The sequence below is a fragment of the Orcinus orca genome, chromosome 11 (genome assembly GCF_937001465.1).
Source record: "Orcinus orca chromosome 11, mOrcOrc1.1, whole genome shotgun sequence".
Classification (NCBI taxonomy): Eukaryota; Metazoa; Chordata; class Mammalia; order Artiodactyla; family Delphinidae; genus Orcinus; species Orcinus orca.
This window is the reverse complement of record NC_064569.1, coordinates 102,284,815-102,311,028: the sequence shown is the minus strand read 5'-3', so window position 1 is coordinate 102,311,028 and position 26,214 is coordinate 102,284,815. Positions and strand designations below refer to the sequence as shown.

At 59.3% G+C, this 26,214-nt stretch overlaps 1 protein-coding gene across 3 annotated transcripts; it reads left to right on the top strand.

Moving 5' to 3' along the window:
- The first annotated feature begins 535 nt into the window (after positions 1-535).
- Positions 536-26,214, top strand: IL17REL (interleukin 17 receptor E like). Of its 3 annotated transcripts, XM_049694632.1 has the most exons (17): positions 539-1,730; positions 5,108-5,274; positions 5,403-5,430; positions 18,994-19,143; positions 19,314-19,423; positions 19,698-19,812; positions 20,053-20,097; positions 20,354-20,499; positions 20,588-20,659; positions 20,741-20,795; positions 21,317-21,480; positions 21,549-21,593; positions 21,879-21,936; positions 22,110-22,267; positions 22,445-22,525; positions 22,726-22,783; positions 24,056-26,213. In XM_049694632.1, exons 1-17 carry the CDS (start codon positions 1,709-1,711, stop codon positions 24,079-24,081), a joined length of 1,500 nt encoding a protein of 499 aa, XP_049550589.1. In that variant the 5' UTR covers positions 539-1,708; the 3' UTR covers positions 24,082-26,213. The 3 variants fall into 3 exon arrangements, with proteins under 3 accessions (XP_049550588.1, XP_049550590.1, XP_049550589.1); XM_049694631.1 differs by lacking the exon at positions 5,108-5,274 and having other exon boundaries at positions 536-1,730; positions 19,936-20,097; positions 24,056-26,214; XM_049694633.1 differs by lacking the exon at positions 5,108-5,274 and having other exon boundaries at positions 536-1,730.

The window sequence follows — 26,214 nt, the reverse complement described above, 5'->3', positions numbered from 1 at the left end:
ACTGGGCCACGTGGGGCCTCTGTGCCGCTCTGGGGAGAGTCACTGAGTGCGGCGTCCCCACCTGTCCCGTGGGTGATGATAAAGCAGGTTGTGGTGGAGGGCAGCGCCGGGCCGCGCAGCCTGAGCTCCGGCAGCACGTCCTCTCCCGACTTACGCCGCCCGGCTGACCTAGGGGCCCAGGGACCTCCTGCAGCTCAACTCGGGGGGAGGGGCAGAGCAGGGGCGGCGGGAGGACTAGCGCCTGGACTTCCTGGCCACCCCGAAACACGCCAGCCTGTGGCTGACCGCACCCCAGGCCAGCCCCACAGGTGAACGCTGCCGGGCATGCGCCATCCCCATCAGCTCTGCCTCACTGACAGGGCAGAGTGAGGGGTGGTGCCCAGAGCCCCGCGGTGCCCACGCGTGCTCTGGGGCTGGTGGGAGCAGCGGTGAGGTGCAGGCCCGGAGGGAGGGAGGCGGGCCGTGGGCTCTGGTGCCTGGGCGGGGGTGGGGGGTGGGGCCCGTGGTCTTGGGTGCCGTCTGCCTGTGGGGCCCATCCTCTGGTGCCGAAGCTCCAGCAGATGTTTCCCAAGTTCGTTCCTGCCTCGGGCCTGAGCCCACTTCACGGAGCAGTCGGGTCAGACAGGGTGCAAGAGACGGACCGGCAGCCAGGGCCGCCCCAGGGGCCCGCCTGCCCAGGGTGCCAGCCTGGGGTCAGCTCCTCTCCACACTTGGGGTGCCCTGTTGTGGTTTCATGCAGAGCCCCAGCCCCCAGGGCCAGCACAACGGGGGCGGGGGTTCCCCAGCTCTCCAGCCATACACCTTTTCCATGCCCCCTTCATGGGACAGTGCCCTCCCAGGCCGGAGGGTGCAGGAGGAGGGCTGGACACAGGGAGGATACCAAAGGGCCCCAGAGCCACACCTTGGCTTCTGGGGCCGGACAGGGTGCTGGGAGCCGCTGCCCGGAGACGTCTCCCCTGTCCAGGAAGATCCGAACGGGAAGGAGCAGAGCTCCACCACCAGCAGAAGCCAGGCCCCAGAGTTACAGGCCACGGGGCGCTGCCCTCTGGGGTGAGGGATGTCTAGGCAAGGGCTCAGCAAAGGGGGGGCAGCCTCTCACATACAGATGGGTGACGGGGGCACTCGGGGTGTCCCCAGGCTTGCGGGAGTTGGGGCTGGCGCCAGCGGCCCTGGGGGACAGGCGCCTGGGATGGCTCCCACCCCTCTGCCAGCCCCGCTGAGCTCGACGACCACGGCCCCTGACCACCTTCCATCCCCCAACCACAGGACGGGGGCCTGAGAGACAGGGGGACACCCGGGAGCCGTGGGGGAGGCAGGCGGCTCCCTGATCGCACAGGCGCGCAGCCAGCCCCAGGGGAACGCGGTTACCTGAGACCCCAGAGCCTCAAAGTTCCAGGATGTCTCCTGTGACAGCCTGGAAACAGCAGGGCGTCTGGCCAGTGTGAGCCTGCAGGAGGAAGCTGCGGGCTGCGGGCTGTGCCCGGCCCACCGGGAGGGGCAGCACCCGCCCCAGGGAGCGAACTCACTCCGTACTCTCTCCTGCTTGTCTCGGGGCTGAGCTGCGGCCAGAGGGCGAGGCGCAGCCACGGGCATCCTGCTAGCCTTGCCCGACCGTCACTTGCGTCCAGATGCTGGCTGGGCGAGCCCTCGCCTTCCTCTCCCTGGCCTGGAGCGCTTACCGGAGCCTGGCCGTCCCCAGGGTCGCGGAATGCAGCCTCTCCTGTTCCCAGGTGAGCCCTGCCCCCCAGGCTCTCCTCTTGCCCTGGTTCCCCTCGGTGGGCACTAGCCGTTCCCACCCCAGCACAGGCCAGGGAAGCCGGCCCGGGGCGGTCGGTGGCGGGGGCCTGGGGGCCTGGGATCCCCACGAGGTGGTGGCCTGACCCCGCAGCGCCACTCTGGGAAACGTCTGCCGGGGGCTTGAGGGGCAGGGGCGCTGACGCACCTATGACCTGTCCCTCTCCGAGGAGCCACGTGGTGGGGGGCAGCCCGAGAGCCCCTCCTGCGTTCACAGACCCCGATTAGTCACCCAGGGCGGCGTCCGCGCTTCTGTGGATGCCCCGCTAAGGAAACGCCGCGGGTACCAAGCTCATCCTGGGCGGGAAGGAGCCGCAGGGCCGGGATGCGGCTCAGAAGTGGTGGTGTCCCGGAACTCTCACTCTCCCTGGGAGGCGTCCCATCCGGCAGCACCTGCCCGCAGAGTGTGCCCGCGTCCCGGGGGGTCCCCCGGTGCGAGACTGGCGGTCGGCCCGCTGGGACGGGCTGGGGAGCGCCTGCTGTGTGCGCTCCTCCAAGTGTGGGCACAGCAGGGACCTGCGGAAACGCACCTGAAGCAAGATTAGGCGGTGGTGACTGCTGAGCAGAGTAGCCTGGCGTGAGGGCTCATGGGCCTCTCAGGGGCAGTGGCCGGGCCCCCCGGGGGACACGGGGACACCCGGCTCCCAGTCAGGAGGAAAGGCAGCTCCACGAGGCCTGCAAGAGTGTCCAGCAGAGGTTCCAGGGAGCTCACGGATAGACAGAGCGGGCTTGGGTGGCCGGGGGTCAGGCTGGGCTCAGATCCGAGGTGCAGGGACCCATGGCGGCAGTGGAGGTCCGTCTGGCTCCTGGTGGGAGCAGGTGGGTGCAGAGGAAACAGCTGAGCCCAGGTGGGAGGGGTGGTGGCCTGGACCGTCCCCACGGAGATGGAGAACGGGACGGGGCCACTTTGGGGTGTACTTTGGAGGTAGAGCTGGCAGGACAGGGGACCCTTGACCTTGAGGGAAGGAGAAATCCAAGATGGACCTTAAAGTGTAACTGTAGCCCCTGGGCCGATGGAGGAGATGTTTCCTGTGACGGGGTCTGGCGGGCAAGGGTTCAGGGAGGAAACTCGTTTTTGAAATATGGGATTTGAGAAGCCCGTCAGACGTGAGAACTGGCGTTGGTGCAGCTGGGTGTGGGATGGGCCGGCCCCATGGTGGGATGGGCCCGGATGTGGGGCGGGCTGCGAGGAGGGGAGGGACCCCGGCAGAAGGAGGAGCGCCAGGCCAGGGGAGGGAAGCTAGGAGGGAGGGTCCCCCCGCCCCACCGCTGCCCCCCACGGGGACGGCCAGGCCTGGGCCCCACTTTGCACTTGGCCGTGGAGCTCCAGCCACTGTGGCACCCGGCTGGGGCCGTGGGATTACAGGAGGAGGGCGGAGGAGCAGGGGACGCGGAGAGCCCGCGAGGCCCGGGGGCTGCTGGCAGCCAAGGGAGGGGGTCGGAGAGGGGGAGTCACAGCTCCGGAGGAGGGGTCTGAACGGGAGGGGCTCCAGAGGCCCAGGGCGGCGGGCGGGGCTGCCTCTGTGGGGCGAAGCAGAGGACCGCTGGCACGGCTGGTGCCCCCCGCACCAGCATGTAGACCGCTGCAGCCCATCGTGCCCCTAGGAGGGCTGTTCTGGGCCTTGGCACGTCTTCAGTCATGGCACAGGGTGGGGCGGACAGGAGCAGATGACCGCAGGGTGCCTCAGGGCGGAGTGGGGCAGACCGAAGGGGCCCCTCCTGCAGCATGCAGGACCCCGCCCTCCACACCCAGTGGAGCCGCAGGGTCAGGGCCCAGACCCCACCCTCGGGTCCCTCCCCACAGACACCCCCACGCCCGCCCCCCTGGGAAGCCCCGGGAAGCCCGATGGAAAACCCCAGAGGCGGGGAGGGGGAGGTGGGGCGACCACTTCTCCCTCCCGGCCCCGCCCCACAAAGGGCCCCAGGGCCCCGGGCCAGCTTCTGCCGGGTCCCCACCCCCAGCTCCCAAGATGCCAGGGTCCCTGGGCGCCGGAATCCACAGGTGCTCTCTGACCTCGACCTTTGCTCCCGCTGGTCCCCAAGGCAGGAGAGGGGTTGCGGGCACCGAAGGGCCAACTACTAGACCGCGCCCACCCCCGCTCCACTGGAAACCCAGGGGCCACAGCTGCGTGGTCCTCAGGCACAGGGGCAGCAGGAGGTCCCCAGTGGGCGGGCAGTGACCCTGGGCCAGGATGCAGCTGCCCTCTAGCTCCTACCAGCTTGGGAGGGGGCTGGGCTCGGGCCACAGGACAGAGGATGCCAGGGGGTGGCTCCAGGCATCTGGGGCCGTGTCAGGGAGGGAGGGTGGGCGAGGACCCAAGCCACTGCCCCTTTGTCCACTCAGGGCTGCGGCCCAGGCCCAGCTGCTGCCCAGTCACCTTCTGGGCGCGGCACCCAGGTCGGTGCAGCCCCTTAGTCCAGCAGAGCCCTCCTGCCACCCTGGGCCGGCCCCGGAGTCAGGCCCCTCACCCGTGACAGCCGTGGGCAGGGCCGCAGGTCGCCTCCGTGGGGTCTGTGCGTCTGGAGGCCTAAGGGGGCGAGTCGGCGTCTCTGGGAGATGTCGTGGTCAGAAGACAGGGTGGACGCGGGGTGACAGTTAAAAGGCTGGAGCGGAAAGGCACCTGGGTGGAAACGGGCGAATCCCGGAGTCTGGGGCTCGCCCAAGAGTGACACCCACTTACCCGAGACGTTAACCTCGGGCGTCACTGGGTAAACCTCAGCGCCACCTTTGCAACTTTTCTGTAAATCTAAAATTATTCCAAAATGAAAAGGCTGTTTAGAAAGGGGGGTGGAGCTGGAGCTGGACCACCCTGCAAACCCCAGGGACAGGAGCAGACCCCCTTCGCTCCTCCACCTCCCCACTTGTGCCGGCAGGGTCTCTACCTCGGGCCCCCAGCTGTCGTTGCTCCCTGGGTGCCCCCAGAGGGCCCCCACTGCGGCTGAGCCCGGGCCCAGGGCAGCGACCCTACTGGCTTGTATTCCGCCGCTTCAGGTGCCCGTCCCCGGGCTCCCAGAACTCTGCCGACCCCATCCTCCCAAGCTTACCGTGGAGCCCCTCAGCCCACCCACCAAAGTGGGGTCCACGGGCACGGCCCTGGCGCCTTCCCCCACCCACCCTGTCTGAGCCTGGTCCCTGGTCCCTGGTCCCGACCCCTCGGGAAACCATCAGTCCAGCGGGAGAGGCAGTGTGCATGGGCTAATCCCTGCCCTTCCCCGGCGGTCCCCAGGCCAGACCCAGCGAGGCCACCCCCGGCAGAGTCACAGCTCTCACCCTCCTGACCGCTCGGTTATCGTCCCCCACACTTTTCAACAGCTGACGTTAAATGTCATTTTCTGACGTCGTGCGGCTGCCCCGGCTCCGAAGGCAGCTCCTCCGAGGCCGGGATCGTCGCCCATTTTCTTTTCTTCCTGAAGCCCAGCACCCGCCCAGCACGGGCACAAGGGGGCCGGGGGAGCTGCGGATGCCAGCACGGGAAGTCGGTGCGGTCAGGGGGTGGGGGCTCTGAAGGTCCACGGGGTCCAGGTCACACCGGGGCGGGGCCCGGGGTGGGCGGGTGACAAGAGGCAGCCAAGCTGACCTCCCACCCCTCTCACTGTTCCGTCCACAGGGCTTCGCCTGCAAGAGCCGCGTAAACCGTGAGTACAGCTCAGGCCGAGGGGGACTCGCTGCCCTTCTGCTCCTCGTCACCCTGCCCTCCCGGGAGCCAGGTCTGCCAGGCGGCCGGGGTCTCCCTCCTGTGCAGGAAGAGCTGCCGCCACTGCCACCGCCCCTCCCCTAGCAGAGCGCCGCCCCCCTTCCCTGCCCACCGCCTGGTGCAGGAGGGCAAGCGCCCCGTCAAGCCCAGTCGTGGGCTTGCTGGATGTGGGAATCGTGCGTTCCTGTTTTCACGGAATTCATTGCTTTGCAATAAATTTCTCATATCACACTTTTTCATTTTTTCCCATTGTAAAACGATATTCCATTTTAAAAATAGCTTTATTGTCTTTGCAGACACTATATTTCATTAAAAGGGGCATAAGAGATGCAAAATATATACGGCAGAAAGTGCAAATAATCTAGCTCCAAAGCCCCCATATAGACATAAATATTGTTTACATTAGGAAAACATTATTCTAGACATTTCTGTAGGCAAATATACTGTTTGTGGGATAAACATAACAAATAGTTTATAGAGGTGAAACTACCTTATGCCATGTAAACTAAGTGTTTTATTTAATTTGACTCGACTGTAATAGGAAAAACTAAAGAAATGGTTAAACTTGAAGTGTTTCTTCACCTCAAGAGGTGTTTCCTCGAGGACCCCTGCAAGGTTAAGGAGTGATATTATGACACGGGCTGCTGGGCCCCGAGCCGGGGACACGCCCCCACCCCAGGCAACATCCCGTCACCGGTTTGTCCGACCAGCAGTCAGCGGTTGTGGGGTGTTGAATAGCATCAACTCGGCGGCAGTTCTGTCCCTGGACTCTCCCCGGAGGGTGAGAAGCCCGAGGCCACCCTGGCATTTCTGCCGAGGGGCCTGCGGGGTTCTCCTCCGCCCCAGGCCATCCCTCGTCCAAGCCGGGCTCCGTGATGCCCGTTCTCCCATCTGATCTGACCTCAGTCACCTCCGCCTTCCATCACCTGCTTCCATTCATTTTTCTCTTTCTCAACGGCTTTTGCCATGATGATCTCAACCGTTCCAAGCCGGCAGTTTAATTTCCAGCAACATCTCCTGATTCCTGCGTCCTCACTGTACTTATTTGTCCTGAAATTGGGTCGTCTGGCTCCTTGACTGGTCCTCGGCGGGCACGGCTCCGCTGAGCCTCCTGCCGTGTGATCCCGTCGGATCCCTTGTGTCACTGAAGCCGTGTCCTTGTCACAGTGGAGGTGCCTGAGGAAGAGTCCCCTCTATTCCTCCGTGACGTTTCCTTCCCTCCCACGTTCTGTGTTCCTTTTCCCCTCTTTCTTCCATGTCTTTCCTCTCCTCCATCCTTATTTTAATTTTTCCTACACTCCGTCTGACATGCTTTCCATCCTGGCCACACTTCGGCAGCTCCCTACAGACCCCTGGTTACTCAGGCTGGCTTCTCACTCTCTTCTGACCGCAGGTCCATGGTGTTTCCCCCACGGAGCTGTGTGCGAGGGCTACGTGTCAGGACGGCCCTGGGCCTGGCTGGGGAGACGGGGAACTGGGCAGGCGGGTCCTGGGGGCCGGGGAGAGGTGTGGGGAGGGGCCCTCGGCTTCTGGGGGGCCCTGGGGCCGCCGCAGTCTCGTCCCTCCCACTCCTTCCCCCGCACGCCAGTCGGAGCGGTGACAATACAGGACACCCAGCCGGCCTCCTTCTCTCCGGACTCGGGGGAGAGGGGGCTCGTCGAGAATTCCGAGGCTGAGTCACCCCACTAGCAGGGCTTCTGGGGAGCGGGGTCGCCAGGCAGGGAGACACCACGGCATCTGGGGTGATGCTCTGGCCTGTGTCCGTGTGCTTTGCCTGCTGCGGGGGCCGTTCTCTGGCTCTGTGGCACCTGTGGTTCTGGTCGTTATGGGGGAGGGGTTTCGTGAGGCCACAGCTTCCCCACCCCCACTCCCGTCTCAGTCTGTGTGTCTCTGATGACGCTGAGACCCGTGTGGTCTCCCCCTGTGCCTGACCCGCCCTGGGCCAGCGTGTGGGGGCGGTCACCCCGCGTCACAGAGAGTCCTTCCACTTTCTCAGTCTCAACCTCATGGTGTGAGTCACAGGTTTCAGTTTTGATGCAGCCATGTCTACAAGCCTCCCCCTTCATGGATTTTGTGGATATGGGGGGGTCTTTTAAGAAAGTCTTCCCAATCCTGAGGTCAGAGAGATTTTCTCCCTGTATTTCCTATATTTCTGTATTAAAGTTTTCTTTCTCAGATTTAGGTCTTTGATTCATCTAGAATGTATCTCCGTGTATGGTGTGAGGTAGGAACCCACCTGTGATCTTTTGCTACCTGGAAATCCGGCTGTGGCCGCACCACGTACTGGACGCCCCCCACCCCGTCAGATTTCCACGCTGTGTGCACGGTTCCCTGACCCGCCCCTATCCCTGAGCGGGGTCACACTGTCTGAGTCCATATGGAGCTCAGCTAGATACTGATTTCTGGTGGGGCAAGCCCCTCTGGTTCCTTTCTTTCCTAAATTGTCCCGGGAGATTTCCTAAATCTTTCCTAAATTGTCCCGGGAGATGATGGTGTGGTTGTAGCTTCCCTGAATCCTCAGACCCAAGAGCAAGGATGTAAAACAGAAATGGGGTCCACGCTCCCAGACCCCAGAGACGAGCCCCAGAGCCCCAGGCGGGAGCATCAGCGGGGTCTGTGCAGCAGGGAGTGGAGGGGTGTCTGAACCCCACAGACGGTGAGAATCGCTGGGAAGCACACACACCCCTGAGGGGCTGCCCACCACTGCGGCAGGTGGGTGCAGGGACCCCTTGGGAGACGGCCCTGCACAGAGAAGCTCGGAGTGGCATCAAGGACAACAGAGGCAAGAAAAGAGCAGCTTCAGGTACGAAGGCAAGGGGGGAAAGAGCTAAGAAACTCAACAGCGATCCACCCTATTTTTAAACACTACCCAAAAGTGACAGCAGAGGGAGCTCTTCGCAGTCAGAAAAGCAGACCAAGTCTGCTAAGAGCTCTGGGAAACTGAATTCACGTAAATGTGGGCAAAGGAAGACTGTCAAGGGCAAGTTCCAGACAAGTTATGATAATTAAAAAGAAAAGAAGGAATGGAATGATGTGCCGACAGGCAAAGGAGGTGCGCCAGAAGAGCATCCTGAAACCCAGAAGTGTAACAGTTCATTTCAAAATGGCTTAGAATATTCAAGACAATGATACGTTAAAGAACGACGTGAACAAAAATTAAAAACGTTCGGAAACGAGGTGACTAGAAATAAAGGAAAAAATCATTGTATAAATGAAGACTGCATTGGAAGTAGTGAATAGACCCAATATTAAATGCCTTGAGAGAAATAGCAGGTGAAAAGGAGATTTTTAAAAAAATCAAAAAGCAATGTCCTACTGTATAGCACAGGGAACTAGTCAGCATTCTGTGATAAATCATAATGGAAAAGAATACTTTCAAAAAAGAATGTATCTATACGTATAACTGAATCACTTTGCTAGTCAGCAGAAATTAACACAACATTGTAAATCAACTATACTTCAACTTAAAAAAAGAATACGAGTAAAATTTGAAAGGAAAAAAATCAAAAAGAAATGTAGAAAGAGATAAAATGATGTGTGAATAATGGTAAATGTTACAGATAGTCAAAGGATGTCCGGAAGGCAGATGATATGAGACCCTAAAGAAAACCAAAGCAGCAGAACAAACACTAAAAACTACAGTTCACGGAGAACAAACATTTTTTTCTTGACAGTAGATATTGAAAAGGCAAACCATGAACCCGAGAATACCAGTCCTGGATACCACATCAAAAGTTATTCTAGTAAAATGGCTGGATTTTAAAGGGAAAGAGAAAAATCTTTGGGCCTCTCGGCAAAAAGAGCTGTACAATTTATAACAGAAAGAAAAGTATATCAGACTTTTCAAAGAGCGACATCTTAACGCTAGAAGAAAATGGACAGCAAAACCATAATACAGCTATGGTGCGTATAGACACAATACTGCATTATAATCACCAAACTTGCTAAGAGGCTAGATTTTAATTATTCCACAAAAGAAGAAACGATAATTATGTCACTTGATGGGGTGCCTTTGCTACGATGACAATTATTATTACAACATATAAATGCATCAAGTCAATATGCCGTACTCCTTCGATTTACACGATGTTATACGTCAAATATGTTTCCATAAAAGAAAACTGACCTTCATGTATCAAGGTACAACAGGCGGGGACTCACGGACTATTGTCCCACGGCCCCTCCTGGGGACTCTCCGGGAGAACAAGCCTCGGGCAGCCAGACTGCAGGAGGGTCAGATCAGAAATGGGTGAGAATTACTACAGGGCTAGTCGCAAAACTGAGACTACCTGTGGAAAGGAGGAAAAGGAGACAGTGCGGTGTTCACAGCTGTACGCTGATGGTGTAAAAATGGGGAGAGACTGAGAAAAGTCTATGCAAAGGCACGTTTCTGCTGTTTCCAGTCACCCCGGTGGTTTGTGCTGTGACCCAGACTCGTGTACGGTGTGTGCAGTACAGCAAACGACACTTAGGACATATTTTCATTCTATCCTCCCCTGTGTTCTTGAGAATCAAGCATGGAAGAAAGGAGATGCAGATGTCATGTAGAAAAGGTGCTGTAAAACCTTTACTCTGAATTAGTACCTCAGTATGACCTCACGAGGTATTGCTTTAAATACGTTGCAGCTCTGTCCACAGAAAAATCCTAGAAACAACGACCAACTCATAGTCATGAGCCTCCCTAGTGCTGTGGCCTTGAAATACCATTTTTCACCAAAATAAACTGATTTCCAGTCTGGGGCAGAAAATGTACAAGAAGAGCCTGGGACATCTTGTCATTCCAGATGGAGGAAGCTCTCAAAGGCGGTGGTGACAGGTCTGCAGTACATGGAGGCCAGAAGGAGCTCCCACCTGCCAAGAGGTATTGTTTGAGCTTCAAAAAAGAATAAGCACTGCGATGAGTTGCAGCCCATACTTAAACCCATGCATTCTTAGCGGTACTGTTTAAAAAAAAAAAAAAAAAAAAGAATTGTTCGTCTCTGTGGATGATAGGGAACCAACTCACCTTGAAGATTGGGTAAATAAAGGGAAGGAATCAAGCCTTGATCGTGCCTTTCTTCTACAAATGCTCCCTTGGAACAATTACTCCAGCCAATAAATGGAAGCAAAACAACAGAATTATCGTATCACCATTTTGCGTCTCCCAGTGAATTGAGCGTCCGTGACAGCTGGCATTAAACATGGCCAAGGTCCAGACAGGACACGAAGGCATTCAACACCAGGTCTATTCCCACCAGAGACTCAACCCTGAGCCCTTCAAATCTTCAATCGGAATTTTTGATTGTCAGTTTCCTGAAAATTTCAGCAGGCATTTTCTGGTGTGTGTATTTTTCAACACCACCAAGCAATTAACTCAACTCTGACACTGTCTACCTGGAGAGAGCCTCAGTTCCCACAGGTGAAGGGCTCAGTCCCACAAGACACCCCCACTTCCGGTGCCAGTCAAAAGTCCAGGTGTCACCAGTACTTCTGAGTGACCGGCTATAAATTGGAGACTCCCGCCACCTGCTCCTCAGGTTCAATGAATTTGCCTGAGTGGCTCACAGAACCCAGAGAAACATTTTACCTACTAAATTACCGGTTTATTATCAAAGGATATAAGTCAGGAAAAGCCAGATGGAGGAGACGCCCAGGGCGAGGCATGGGGAAGGATGAGGAGTGTCCCTGCGCTCTGACTTGTCATTTCTCTGTGTTCATCAACCCAGAAGCGCTCCGAACCTGTCCTTTTGGGGTTTTATGCAGGTTTCATTACAGAGGCATGGTTGATTAAATCATTGGCCATTGGTGATTGAACTCAACCTCCAGCCCCTCTCCCCTCCCCAGAGGTCTGGGGGGTGGGACTGAAAGTTCCAACCCTCTAATCCCATTGTTAGTTCCCCTGGCAACCAGCCCCCATCCTTAGGTGCTTCTAAAAATCACCTCATTAACAAACTAGGTGTGGTTGAAACAGGTTTGTTATAGATAACAAAAGACACCTTTATCACTCATCATTTAGGAAACTCCAAGAGCTTTAGGAGTTGTGTACCAGAAATGGGGACCAAGACCAAATATATATTTCTTAATATAAATCACAATATCACATGTTTTGCTTGGAATTGCACTGAATTTATTGACCAATTTGAGTCAGAAATGACATCTTATCCGAGGTGAGTCTTCTAACCATGAACATGGTATGCCTTTCCATCTTTGAGGAAGTTAGGTCTTCCTCAAAGTATTTATTTATGCCCTTCAGAGGTTGAAGGATCCATGAATGGGTTCCTTATTTTATTACATTTTTTAGTTGGTGTTTGTTGGTGTAAAGCAATGCTAGTTTTGTATATTAATCTTGTATCCACACATTTGTTATACTTTCTTTGTTATTTCTAGTAGATTTCCCACTGAGTCTCTAAAGTTTTTGTATATAGATAATCACATACTCTGCAAATAATAACAGTTTATAACCTACGTTTGTTTTTGTCCTTATGGAAGTGGCTCAAATCTCCAGGACAATGTTGAATGGGGAACCACTGTCTCAGTCCTGATATTAAATAGCAATGATTCCCAAAAACGTACCATTAAGCATTAGGTTTATTGGGCGTTTGGAGGAGACGCCCTCCATCTAGACAAGGAAGTGTCTTTCTTTTCCTAGTTTGATAAACCTTCTTTCATCATGGGTAGGTGTTAAATTTTATGAAAATTTTCTGTGTCTATAAAGATACTCATACAATTTTCCTCCTTTAATCTTTTTAATGAGGTGATAGATTGTCTAATGTTGACCACACCTGCAGTCCTAAAACAACTCCTATCTGGTCATGTTTAATATATTATTAAATCAATTTGCTAAAATGTTATTTAGGATTTTGCAGCTATATTCGTAAGTGGGGTCAGCTTATACTTTTACTTTTGTGTAAGCCTTAGAAAATTTAACCATCATCTCAGATATTGCCTCTGCCCCATCCTCTCCTTTCCTTCTGGAACCTCGATGGACACACCTCAGACATTTCACGTCTTTCTTCCTATTTCTCAGTCTCCCTTCTGCGTTTTCCATCCTTTGTCTCGTTGCTGATTTCTGTATCATCCACTGTGATCTTTCTCCCACTAATTCTCTCTTCAGTGATGTCCAACCTGCTCTCCAAACCATGTATTGCTTTTTAATTTCTGTTTCTGTGGGTTTTGTTTCTAAAAATTCTATTTGTTTCTTTCAAATATGCTAGGTCCCTCTTTATAGTTTTTTCCCCTGCACATATTTTAATTTCTGTTTCTGTGGGTTTTGCTTCCAGAAATTCTATTTGTTTCTTTCAAACGTGCTAGGTCCCTCTTTATAGTTTTTTCCCCTATATTTTCAAGCCTATCCTTTTAGCAGGTTGGTCTGCAGTCTGTGTCCGACCTGTTGTAGCACTCCATGGACCCGTCCATGGCATGTCTCTGCTGGTTCTTTCTCTTGGTGCTTTGTTTCCCCAGCAACTTTGTTTATCACTAAATATATCTGCTCCAGGGAATTCCCCAGCGGTCCAGTGGTTAGGGCTCCGTGCTTTCACTGCCGAGGGCCCAGGTTTGATCCCTGGTTGGGGAACTAAAATCCCACAAGCCACGGGGTGTGGCCAAAAAAAAAAAAAAGTCTGCTCCATGCCCCTGAGAAATGATGCCTTCCCCACAGCCTAGGATGTAGGCGCCTTCCCCCAGACCAGGTTCCCCTTTGTTTCTGAGTGGCACCCAGGTGACATGTGACTATCAGGCCCTTCTAACTAAGTCATAGATTGGAGTTTCTTGGACCTTCCTGGGGGTGCAGACCAGGGCCGGGACCCAGCACCCAGGCCCACGGAGGCTGTGGGCTCTCCCGGAAGCTCCGCTGCCCCTGCCCTCCCACCACACCCCAGGACTCGGGGCGGGGCCAGGTTTCTCCTGATTCCCCTCGCCGTGACGGGGCAGCCCTGGGATCCCCTGGTCTGGGCCGCACGCTTGGAGCCCTCAGCGTCCGGGCTGGGAGACGCCCCGGAACGCGGCTTCCTGTGCTCTGCGTCCCTCTGCCCTTCCTCAGGGTTTATACTGATGATCCTGATTCTTTATCAGCTCTCACAGGTTGTTTTTTTTTTTGCGGTACGTGGGCCTCTCACTGCTGTGGCCTCTCCCGTTGCGGAGCACAGGCTCCGGACGCGCAGGCTCAGCGGCCATGGCTCACGGGCCCAGCCGCTCCGCGGCATGTGGGATCTTCCCGGACCGGGGCACGAACCCGCGTCCCCTGCATCGGCAGGCGGACTCTCAACCACTGCGCCACCAGGGAAGCCCTCTCACAGGTTTTTAAGAAGTTTTTTTACATGTATGTTTTTTTTCTCCAGCATTGTAAGTTGTTTTCAGTAGAATTGGTCCAAACAGCGTGGGCTACCGTAGGCTGGGAAATGGAACTCGCAACTTGTTTTTAAACAGACAGGAGTCCTTCTTTCTCCTGCTGCCCTCCCAGCATGAATTTAAATTCACCACCGTGTTCTACCCATTCCTGTGTTCACTGTTGCTTTCGTAACCCAGTTCTTCCTTTTGAGTTCATATTTCTCCTTTTTAAAATACAGCTGTCAGGTCTTCTTTTAGGAAGCCTCTCTAAATAAGACCAAATATATTTACTTCTCCGTAAGTATTTATGATGAGTTTTGGGTTCACAATTCTTTCCACACAGTAGCAGTGAATTATTTTCCCCATTTTGAACCACAAATAATTTAGTGTTTCTGCCTCACTTTTTTTTTTTTTTGGCCGCGCTGCACGGCATGCAGGATCTTAGTTCCCCAGGGATTGAACCCCAGCCCCTGCAGTGGGAGCGCGGAGCACTAACCACTGGACCGCCAGGGAAGTCCCCTGCCTCACTTTCTTCTATATACTGTCTCCTGTTTTGTGAGCTTAATTTGGGACAAGAGCCTGTTCTTATTTTTATTCATTTATTTACAACAAGCGACTTCTCCTTCGCATCCATTATACTTAACTATGTATTTCATCATTTCCCATGGTCACCACGCTCTTCTATGGCTCTACCTTTTTTTTGGCTCTGATCCTTTCCTTGCTTGGCTGGAAGGTCTTTGTTTTTTTCCAGAAAAGGTCAAACGTTGCAGACTTCTCATTTTCTGCGCAGAGGAGGACGTTTTCACACGCATGAGAGAGAATTCTAAAGCACAATCGCTTCTTTCGAGAAGGCTGCACACCGAGCTCTAAGGATGACCCTCAGAGCAGGGAAGCGTCAGGCTTGGGGACACAGTCCTCCTCGCCACCACGTTACGTGACTAACCCACCGGGCTTGACCACTAGCCCCTGTGGCCAGACAGGGACTCAGCTGTCTCCTGCAGGTGGCCTCTCTTCCAATTCCAGCCACTGCCCTGGGGTGCTGTCCCCCTCTGAGTCGTCCATCTGACCCCACACCTTAGGTACATCAGCTCCAAGATGACAGTGGGCGAAGGATGCAGTTGGGGGCCAGGCTGGGGGCAGGCCATCATTTAGATCTTCCACCAGTGGGGAAGATTTTATCACCAACACTGTTTAGAACTGCCAGCGCGTGTTGATAAAAAAAGGCAGACCAACTACTCGCTGGCTTTATTATTTTTGAAACCTCCATCAGTCTGGGGGGAGGATGGTGGAAGCCTGCGGCCCCCTCCCCCAGTCTACCCCTCCTGCATTGAGGACAGACAGGCACTCATTTTATATTGCGTGGTTGGTTTCCTTATCATTGAATTTGGAAAGTTCTTTATAGATTCTGAACACAAGTTCCTTAGCAGGTGCATGATTTGCAAATATTTCCCCCCAATCTCTGACTTATCTTTTCACTCCTTACCAGGGTCTTTCAAAGGGCAGAAGTTTTAAAGTTTGATGAAATCCAATTTATTCATTTTTTTCTCTTATGGGTCACGGTTTCAGTGTTGTATCTAAGAATTTTTTGCCTTACCTAAGGTCACAGAGATTTTTATTGAATAAAAATGTGTTTTCTTTTAACAGTTTTATAGTTTTAGGTTTTACATTGAGGTTGACGGTCCATTTTAGGTGAACTTTGTATGTTGTGAAAGGTGGACAGAAGCGCATTGTTTGCTGGGGACACCCAGTTGATCCAGCACCATTAGCTGAAAAGACTACCCTTTTCCCTCTGAGTTCCCGGCATGTTTGCTGAGAATCACTCGTGCATATGTGGGCAGGGATAGGATGCTAGGCGGGCGGGGTTTGTTTCTCAGTCCTGCAGGGTCTTTGTCCCCATCATCTTCTCACTTGCGTTGCTCCCGAAAAGAATTCTGCACCTTCCTTACCTTGGTTCCTCTGCACATCACATGTCTTTTTTCCTCCGGTGGCTTTTACAGTTTTCTCTTTACCACTGGCTTTGAGCAAACTGATCCTGGTGTGCCGTGTAATTTCTTCATATTTCTTATCATTCATCAGGCTTCTTGGATCTGTGAGTTTATAGTTCTCACCAAGTTTGAAAATTTTCTATCATTTTTTCAAGTTTTTTCTTTCCCTCATTCCTTCTGGGACCCTAACCACACATACATTAGGTCACTTGAAGTTGTCCTACAGCTCCCCAATGCTCTGTTCTATTATTTCCTCACCACTCTCACCACCACCTTCACCATCATCATCAACACACCTTCACCATCGCCACAATCTCTCTCCATCTACTTTTGGATGTTTTCTGTTGCTATGTCAAGTTCTCCAGTGGTTTTTTTTCCAATGGCTAATCTGTTATTAAACCAGCTGTTGTATTTTTCATCTCAGGCACTGTAGTTTTCATCCCTAAAAGTTGGATTTGGGTTTTTTTTTTTAATATCTTTCATGTCTAACATGTGGAATACAGTTACAGTAACTGTTTGAATGTTCCTGTCTACTAATCCTAACATCGCTGTCGGTTTTATTTGATTTTCCCCCTCATTCTGCGTTATGTTTTCCTGATTCTTTGCATGGCTTGTAATTTTCTATTATATGGTAGACATGGTGATTTTTACCTGTTGTGTGTCGGATATATACCTTTATCCATACAAATATTCTTGAGCCATTTCTGAAATACAGTTAAGTTCCTTAGAAACAGGTTAACCTTTGGGGGTCTTTAAGATTTGTTAGGCGAGGCCAGAGCAGTGCTCCATCTAAGGCTAGTTATTCTCCTACAGAAGCAAGACTCTTGCCTACGGTGTACCCGGGGCCCCGTGAATCACGAAGTCCCCAGTCTGGCTGGGAATGGGGATAGTCCTGGCCCCGGGTGCGGACAGGATGCTGTCCCTGCAAACCCCTTGGGCTTCTCCTCTTCCTGCAGCCCCTCACGTCCATGTGCTCATCCGCTCTCTGCCGAACACGCATTCCCCTGCTCTCTCTGCATCATCCCTCCTCTTGTGCTCATCCTGCAAACTCTGGCCACTTCCGTCTGCCCCATTTCTCCACTTCGGGAGGGTGTCAGGGGTCCCAAATTCCCCCTCCCTCTGCCACAGCCTGGAAAGGCTCTCAAGACAGCAGGGCCCTCGTTGGGCTCCCCCGTCTGTCCCCATCCCTCGGGCATGGCCGTCTGTCCCCATCCCTCGGGCATCACCGTCGGTCCCCGTCCCTCGGGCATGGCCGTCTGTCCCCGTCCCTCGGGCATGACTGTCTGTCCCCGTCCCTTGGGCATCGCCGTCTGTCCCCGTCCCTCGGGCATGGCCGTCTGTCCCCGTCCCTCGGGCATCGCCGTCTGTCCCCGTCCCTCGGGCATGGCCGTCTGTCCCCGTCCCTCGGGCATGACTGTCTGTCCCCGTCCCTTGGGCATCGCCGTCTGTCCCTGTCCCTCGGGCATGGCCGTCTGTCCCCGTCCCTCGGGCATCGCCGTCTGTCCCCGTCCCTCGGGCATGGCCGTCTGTCCCCGTCCCTCGGGCATGACTGTCTGTCCCCGTCCCTCGGGCATCGCCGTCTGTCCCTGTCCCTCGGGCATGGCCGTCTGTCCCCGTCCCTCGGGCATCGCCGTCTGTCCCCGTCCCTAGGGCATGGCCGTCTGTCCCCGTCCCTCGGGCATAACTGTCTGTCCCCGTCCCTCGGGCATCGCCGTCTGTCCCCGTCCCTCGGGCATCGCCGTCTCTCCCCGTCCCTCGGGCATGGCCGTCTGTCCCCATCCCTAGGGCACGGCCGTCTGTCCCCGTCCCTCGGGCATAACTGTCTGTCCCCGTCCCTCGGGCATCGCCGTCTCTCCCCGTCCCTCGGGCATGGCCGTCTGTCCCCGTCCCTCGGGCATAACTGTCTGTCCCCGTCCCTCGGGCATGGCCCTCTGTCCCCGTCCCTCGGGCATGGCCATCTGTCCTTCCCCACGTCCGGTGTCTTGAGACTGTATCTTGTCTGGTTTCCAGGCTGCTTCAGGCTCGAGGGAAAATCTGACCCCTGTGACTCCATCTTGGCCACAGTGGGATCCACAGCGCTGGGTTTCTTTCCCAGGAACATTTCAGACCTCGTAGTTCCTGCTGCCTCTTTGAGTTGTTTCTGATACGGTCCAGTCGGGGCTCTGTTGAGCGACGGGCCAGCGCGTCCGTCCGTGTCTCAGCCGCGGTGCCTCTGCCCCCCCTTCTCCAGGGTCTCGGTGGTCAGCCACCGTGGTCCGTGGGGATGCCTCATTCCTGCTCCACTTTCTCTGCAGCGAGGAAGCCTTTGGTGCGCCCTCGGCCTCTGCTTCCCCCCATCACGTGCATTCAACAGTTCCACCTGGTCCCACCCGTGTCCCCTCTCCTCCCGGCATTTTCGTCCTTTACTTCCCCTTGACTGTCAGCCCAAGAAGCTGGTCTTCCTGACATGCTCCCGGCGTTCGCCTGGGGCCCGGGCCCCCTGGAGGCACCGCTGAGCACACACACCTCCCCTTCCTGGGCGCACTGTCCCGCCCGGGGTTACTCCCCAGTCTGACACGTCACCAGGCGTGAACGCCACGGCCCTGAGCGCAGCAGAGAACCTGGGCTGCCAACTCCGTGGGGCGCGGGGCCCCCTGGGGTGTGGTGGCTCCCGTGGAACCAACGCCCCTCCCCGGACCTGAAGCGTCCGCCGGCGAATCTGCAGAGCCACGGCCGAAAACACTGCTCGGCCCCCGCGCCTGAACGTGAGAGCCCAGCTCCCTGCACAGCCCTTGGTCCGGCCGCAGTTTCCGGTGCCCTGACCGAGGCCGTCGGGGCCAGGCCCACCTGGGCGGGCGCAGCCGCCTGCCGGCGGTCAGGGCCTTAGGCGGCAGTGCCCTTGAGGTCAGGCCCCCCGTGCCCCCAGCACACCTTTGCTGTCGCCCATCTTTGTTGTCCGTGGGGCCCGCCAGCTTGCCGAGGGGGGCTCCTCTGCCCCCTTGCTGGCCAGGCGGGGGCCCACTCCTGGCGCCCAGCGGCCATCTCTGAGCATGGCTCAGGGTGGCCCACCACTCACCGGGGGCCTGGTTCCCTGACTGCACTGGGGCAAGTAGGGAGCACTCTCCCCGCGACTGTGCAGCCCCAGAGCCCCCCTCCCCCACCCCCACCCCACCACCCAAAGAGCCTTACCCAGGCCCTGGGAACCGTGGTACTCACTCTCCTTCTCCCCTCCCCAGGAAATATTTTCAACAGCTTCTGCCGCAAGCCCCCCACGTCCATGTCCGGGTCCGTCCTGGAGGCCCTGACCCTCTCCACTGCCATGAAGTGTGCCCCCCCCGACGGCTGCTCCCTGTTCCTGCGCGTCAAGGCCTCTCTCACGCTGCATGGTGACCATGATGGTGGTGACACCCAGGAAGTGGGGTGGTGGGCTCAGGGCTCCTCTAATCCCCGTGACAAGCTGGGGGTGGGGTGGGCCAGGGAGACCCTGCTAACTGCCCTTCACAGAGGAGGGGAGGGAAGGGCTCTGACAGCCCTGCCGGCCCCTCCCTCCACCCAGAGGGCCTGCGGGGCCTGGAGGCCTGCTCCATGAGCCTGGACACCCAGGAGACACAGTGCCAGAGCGTGCGGGTCCCCAGGGCCTCCCGCCGGCTGCAGGTGGGGCAGCAGGTGAGACCAGGGTCTGACCCGGACTTGCGGGTCCAGCCCCAAGCCGGTGCCGGGCAGCTGCACCTGTCCCCTGGCCTGCTCCCGGCTGCCCTCCCCTCTTGGCCACCTGATCCATAGACCGTCCTGGGGCTCTGCCACCCCAGGCCCAAGGAATGGGTGCCCCTCCTCCTCTGCCCCAGACCCTGGGTTCCAGCTGTGCAGTGTGGAACTGGCCTGGCCATGGGTGGGTGGACAGAGGTCCCAGCTCCACCAGTTCCCACCCGTCCCTGCCCAGCTCCAGGTGCACTTTGACTGCTTTGAGGTGAGCGTGGCCCAGAGCCTCTACGTCACCCTGAGGACTGTCCCCCACTTCTGCGGGGTCCAGCTGGACGAGCGGTACCATGTGGAAGGTGGGCCGGCGCGGGTACAGCTGCCATCCAGCTTCCCGGGACTGATTCAGGGCGGGACTCACCCAGGGCAGGGGGCAGGGCCCACGCTGGACGGCTCCCAGCAGTGCATTTGGCTCAATTCAGCGTCTCCGTTTCCCTGGAGAGGAAGGCCTTCTGGAAACCACACGGACAGAGGCCCGGCTGGGGGGCGGCCCCTGGTGCAGAGCGGGCTGGGCCCAACACTGCCTCTGTCGTTCGCAGACTGCGCAGACGAGGACGTAGGGAGGAACGTGCCCGACTGCTTTGGTGAGGCCCCCTCCCCGGGTGGGACCTGGGCCCCATGGCTCCTGGGAAGCCTCTCAGGTGGTGGCAGACACCCACGGGCCTCCCACTGGGATCTTCTGCCCTCCGCACTCGGGAAGTCATGATGGGTCCTCAGGTGGGCGACTCCCAAAATACCTGGGTCTGGCAGGGGTCACCCCCTGGAGGCTGTCAGCACAAGGGAGCCCCGTGCCTGGTGACCTCTGGCCCCAGCGTGACCTCACCTGCTTCCCTTCTACAGCTGGGAAGCTCTCCTACTCGGTGGACCGCAGCCGCAAGGTCATTCTGGTACAGGTGCCAGAGTCAGGGGGCCCCGACTACTACGACTACTACGTGCGGCTCTGCCTCAAGTGGTTCACCTGCGAAGACGCGGGCGCCCCAGTGCGAGTGAGCCCCGCCCCGGCCCCGCCCCCGGCCCGGCCCCGCCTCTGATCCTCGCTGGCCGCCCGCCCACGGTGCCTTCACTCCCCTGCAGGTGACAGCGAACGGGGTCTCCCGGAGGGTCTCTCTGCCCTACAAACAAGAGTTGTCGTGCCTGTGCCTTGAGGTCAGTAAGGATGTGGCCTTGACCGCCGGGAGTGGACAGAAGGATGGGCAGACCCTGCGCTGACCCCAGTCCCTCCCGCAGGGCTGGTCCGCGACGCCTGACGCCGTGCGGATCCAGACCTGCCCCTTCGAAGATGGCAAGTGCCCCGTGGTGCCAGTGGGAAGGAGGGGGGAGCGAGGAGAGAAGGGTGGGAGATGGGAGGGTCAGAGGTGCCCAGCAGGGTAGGGGCTGGCCTGTCCAGCTGGGACGGCTGACTCGAGCGGGGGTGAGACGGGGTGGGGGGCAGGCCCAGCTTCAGCCCTTGAGCCTGCTTCGGACGGCAGGCAGCCAAGTGTGTTCCAGGCAAGCCCTCCAAGGCGGCAGAGCCTGCGCGTGGACATGAGCGTGCAGGAGAGCGCGTGTCGGCCGGTGCACTAGCACGCACGTGTCGCAGCCAGGCCACCTGGAAGAGCCCAGGCTGCTGGGAGGGGCTCCCGGAGGGGTGCGGGGTGCTCACAGAACACACACACAGACTCGGGTCAGGCCCAGAGCCCCCGAGAGAAGGCACCTGGGTCCTGGGCCAGCCCGATGGTTACTCTAGCAGGTGCTCAGTCCCGTGGCCCACGGGCGGCTGGGGTAGCGCCAGCTGATGCCAGCCCTGGGGGAGGGTCCCTGCAGACACGGAGACACTGTGGGACGCCATCCACTACCACCCGGGGAGCCAGGAGCTGAGTTGGGAGCCTGCCTGTCCCATGAGTGGCCGTGTGAGTCTGTGCTGGCGCCCAGGGCCAGGGCCCCAGTGCCTGGAGCTGGAGCAGTCCAGCCGGCCTGCACACAGCAGGGTGAGTGCCCCCCAGGCAGGGATGGGGCGGGGATGGATGGCCAGGGCCCTGACCTGAGCGCCCCTCAGGTGCAGTACCCTCTTGTGGACACCCAGCCCCAGCTCTGCCTGAAGGTGAGTGGGCCAGTCCGCAGCCCGCCTCGTGCACTACCAGGGCTTGGGGAGGGGGCCCAGGGCATTGGGGCAAGGGGCCTGCAGCCACATATCCCCCTGTGCCTTGTCCAGCCCTGGGTCCAGCTACTCAGTGGCCCCTCTAATCCCCTCCTGGTCCCACGGGGGCGGGGTGGGGGCAGTGTAACCAGTCCCAGAGGGCCACGAAGGAGGCCCACCTGTCCCGGCCCCCACCCACCCCCTGTCCCTGCACACGCGGCCACACCCCGTCCCTCGGCCTCCCTGCAGTTCTCCACGAGCCTGGGCTTCCCGGTGAAGTGCCCTTTTGAGCAGCTGCGCTTCCCAGGTGAGCCCCCCGTGGGGCGGGAGGGAGGCCGGCTGGGGCTGTCGCAGGGCAGCCGCAGCAAAGAAGGCCCTTTGCTTGTGTAAATGCCTCTTGGTCGGGGAGGGGGGGGGCAAGACGACAGGGTGCGGTCACTTGTGGGGTGGCGTGCTGGGCCTCACCCCTGCCCCCCGCAGCCTGGAAGATGACCGTCCAGCTGGCACCCGCTCCGGGCCACCTCCGGGTGGCCTTCTTCTCGCCCAGCCCTGCCCGCTTCCAGGTGTGCCTGTGTCACCGAGGGAAGACGTGGCCCCCCGCGTGCCGCCGGCTGCTCCAGGCCACCCCCATCCCTGCGGTGAGCTGGGTGTGGTGGGCACCGTCCTGGGGACCTGGGGGGGGCGTGCTGACCCCTTCAGTTCCCCACAGTCCCCAAGCCAGCCCTGGTGGGGAGGGTGCTAAGACGGCTCCGCAGGGACGCAGAGGAGCCTGGTCTGCACCCCCGCTGCCCGTGACCCACCCCTCCCCCGCTCAGGGTGACCCCACAGAGGACCCTGCGGTGGCCTTTGTGGACATTCCCGGGGACCAGGCCTGCGCACCCGGCACCTGCATCCAGGTGGGTGGTGCTGTCCTGCCCACCTCCTCCACTCCCAGACCTCAGGGGAGCCCCCGCCTCCCCAGAGCTGCCCTGGGGGCCCCTCCAGCTACGCAGTCCCTCCAGCCGGTGCCTCTGGGGAATGCGGGCGGGGCTCAGGGAGCGGCTGCAGGCTGTGCTGACCCGCTCTCGCTCTCGCTGCCTTCGACCCCGGCCTGCAGGGCAGAAGGACCGACATCCAGTTCTCCGTCCCCCAGCAGCTGTGCGACCTCCAGTGCGGTGAGCACCGGGGCCAGGCCTCAGCCAGAGGGGGCAGGGAGGACAGGCCCTCGGGGGGCTGCAAGAGGCAAGGGCTGGACCCCAGACTGGCCCCTGGAGCCCCGTCTCCCATGTTGGAGTGGGGGCGGGGTGCACGGCACAGTAGACTGGGGCTCGGCAGGCGACAGAGGGGCCACCTGCCTCGGAGTCAGGCCCGGCCCTGCCCTGACTTGGGCGGTCAAGTCCGCCCCAGAGCCTCCTAGCACCCAGCCGGGTCCCACGGTGTCAGGTGCGCTGCGTCTCCTCCCTGACTGCTCCGACCCCAATCAGGGCTCTGGTTCCAACTGTGCAGGAACGCGATGTCCCCAGCCCACCCTTCGCCCAGCCAGCCACGGATGAGCCTAACCCTGCAGGGCCTGGGTGTGGCCCAGCAGGGTGGCTCCTGCCCGGGGGTGGGGTGGGGGGGAGGGGGTGGGGGGTGGGGGGGTGGGGGTGGGGGGTGGGGGTGGAGGGAGGGACGACACCAGCGCAGGGTGAGTGACAGCAGGCACAGCCACCTGCAAGCACAGAAGCTCTCCTGGTAGCTGTGGAGAGTGGACCCCCTGGTCACGGGGGGAGCATTCCGGCGCCCAGGGCTCTCGCAGCCCTTTCTGCACATGGGCAGCTGGGTAGGTCTTGAATGGCCTCTGAACTCAGCTGAGTCACAGCAATTCCAGGGCAGCCCCAGTCCTGCCCGCCTTCCCCCGGGAAATGCCCCGGGGCCCGCGGAGGCTCTTCACGCCTGTATCCCCCAACTGCCCCCCACTCCCTGACCCAGCAGAGCTTTTCAGCCGAGTCTGGGTCCCATTCCCCAGCAAAGGTCACCTCCAGCAGATCACAGGTCAAAGGGGCTATGGTCACCCCTAGGGGCCTCATGTCTGGGCTGGGGCTCTAATACCTGCCAGCCCGGTGGCCCGGTGGCTGGCCTGGGGCCACGGCTGGAGCCCCAGTGTTATGCTGGGCGAGTCCCAGAGTCCCAGGAAGCAGTGAGAGTGACTGGGCCCAGCTCAAGTGGTGGGCACCTGGGGGGCATACTGCCCTTGGGGTCTGGGCAGACTCCCCCGGAGACGGGACCCTTGCCTGCCGCGCGGGCACTGGCTCAGCTGCACTGGGCAGCGCACCCTGAGCGACTGGGGTCTCGGACCCCTCTCCTGCCTTCCACTGCACAGGCAGGGCTGGGCTGGGGACGGCTGTGCCCCCAGACGAGGGTGGCACTGGGCCGCCTGAGCCAGCCCCCCATTCCTGTCTCCCCAGCTGCCACCCAGGGGACAGCAGCCTGAGGCCAGGTGTCTCGCCAGGAAGAAGCAAGTGCTAGGGCCAGATTGCTGGGGCGTGGTGAGTGGCAGCTCACGCCTGGGCGCGCCAAGCCTCTGCGAAGGCTGGGCCTCAGAGCAGGCGGCGGGGCGGGTCTCACCTGGCCCCAGACCGTGGCACCTACGTGCCTCAGCTCTCCAGAGGCCTGCGGCTCCCGCGGGCCCTTGGGCCATGCCGGGGCTTCCAGTCAAGGACCTTCAGCCCCTCGGAACCCCCCGAGTGGGGTCCAAGAGAACGGCTGGGTGGGATGCGCCCTTCCCCGGGTGGCCCAGCCCCTGACCTGCCCCATCGCAGCGTGGTCCCGGCTCCCTCTGGACAACTGGGGGCACGGCCTGCACCCCTGGTCCTGAGGACAGTGTTCTCTGAAGTGCAGAGTGTGGCCGCGCCCCTTCTGTAGCTGGGCGGGTCTGGGGGCCGGGACATGCCCACAATGGCCGGGCTCCACATACCGGGTGGCCCCCTGCTGCCCAGGCTGGGCCTTCACTGGCCCCCCAGTGTCCCTCACACAGCTCTCCCTCGACCCTTCAAAGACTCTGCTAAGAGCTCGAGGGAGCCCACGGCCCGAACACCACCCTGCACCAGCCCCCCGCAGAGCTCAGCCCACCTTCCACTCCCCAGGCCCCCAGCGAGGCCAGTCCAGTGAGGGCCGGCTGCTTCCGTTGGCCTCAGGGGCCACGTGCCAGGACGAACCATTCTCAGACAGTCACACTCCCTGAGGGCCACTATGTGCCATCTGTGCTCAGGGACCACAGGGGGACCCTTGACCCTGCAGTGTCACTTCCGTGTCCCAGGCCAGGGGTCACCCAGCAATTGGCCGGCTGGGTCTGCCCTCCCAGGACCCTCCTGCCGGCTCACAAGGACCACCGGGCCACACCTCCCGAGCTGTGTCTGGGGTCACCTCCACGAGACCACGGTGCATCCAGGCCCCGCCCTGGACGTCAGCTGCGCTGCGTCTGCAGATGTGCCCCTACACCCAGGCCCTGGCTGGGCTGTCCCTCCTTCAGCCGGACACAGTCCACCGGGCCTTCTCCTATCCCTCTCTCAATGGGGCCTGCTGCCCCCAGCCGACTAGGGGGGCAGGCAAAGCCAGCATGGCCCCTCGCTCAGTAAACACTTGTCCACCTGGCTCGCCTCTTTCCTTGACGACAGAGATGGGGTCTGCAGGGCAAGGTGGCCCTTAGGGTGGGGTTGGGAGGACCACGGGCCTGGGCTTACCTCCTAAAACGAGATGGAGGTCAGGACTGCAGCTGGGGTGAGGGTGGAGCCACGGACACGGGTGGAGCCTGCTGCCCTCCGCCTCGTACAGCCCCGCCTGTATCGCAGGACATCCCCAGGCTAGGAACTCCAACAGCCCCACAGCCGCCCCCGTGGGTGGGGGGAGAGTGGCGCCCACAGGCGGGTCAGGGCCACCCCGTGCCCACTCAGCCCGCAGGCCCGCCCCCTGACGATTGTCAGGGGCTGAACCACCCCTCAAGCCCCAGGCTCCCACTCCCCTACCCCAGCCAGGCCCGGTCCCCTGCCCAAGGGCCCCCTGGAGACCCCTGTCTGCCCCAGGTGTCCCCTCCCCATCAAGGCACCGGGAGGGTGGGGGACCAAGGTCCCAGCTCTGGCTGGGGCCCCCTCTCCCCGTCCCACAAGCTCCTGCTTCCCATGCCTGGACCATCCAGGGGTCCCCTGGTCCACGCACAGAGACCCCAGCGGGACCCAGGGCCACCCCAGGAGTCCTTGCCGCCTGGAGCTGGGATGGTGGATTTGCTGGCGGGGGGTGCGGGGAACTGACCGGGTGCAGGCTCCCCCAAGACTCCTCAGCAGCCCGGGCCGCCCCAGAGGGCGGAAACAGAGGCCCACACAGAGGCAGCGGCCGTGCTTCTCTCCAGGGCCAAGGGTGTGTAGGGCCACAGGGGACGGGGAGGGGAGGGACACGCTCTGGTCCCAGCTGCCCCACTCTCCAGTGTGCACCGCCACCAAGTGGTGGCAACACTCAGCGCCCGCTTCTGAGCTGGACCTTACCTCCCGCCTCCACATCAGGATCTGGAACCACACCCGGAGCCCCATGGCCCAGCAGGCCCACCGCCTTGGCCATGGACCAAGTAAGACTG

What these genes read in the sequence shown, in the direction of transcription:
- IL17REL (XM_049694631.1), top strand. Translation starts at nt 1,629, where the DNA reads ATGCTGGCTGGGCGAGCCCTCGCCTTCCTCTCCCTGGCCTGGAGCGCT. An exon ending in GCAGCCTCTCCTGTTCCCAG is followed by an intron (nt 1,731 to 5,402) that starts GTGAGCCCTGCC and finishes TTCCGTCCACAG; the next exon opens with GGCTTCGCCTGCAAGAGCCG. An exon ending in GCCGGCCTGCACACAGCAGG is followed by an intron (nt 21,481 to 21,548) that starts GTGAGTGCCCCC and finishes AGCGCCCCTCAG; the next exon opens with GTGCAGTACCCTCTTGTGGA.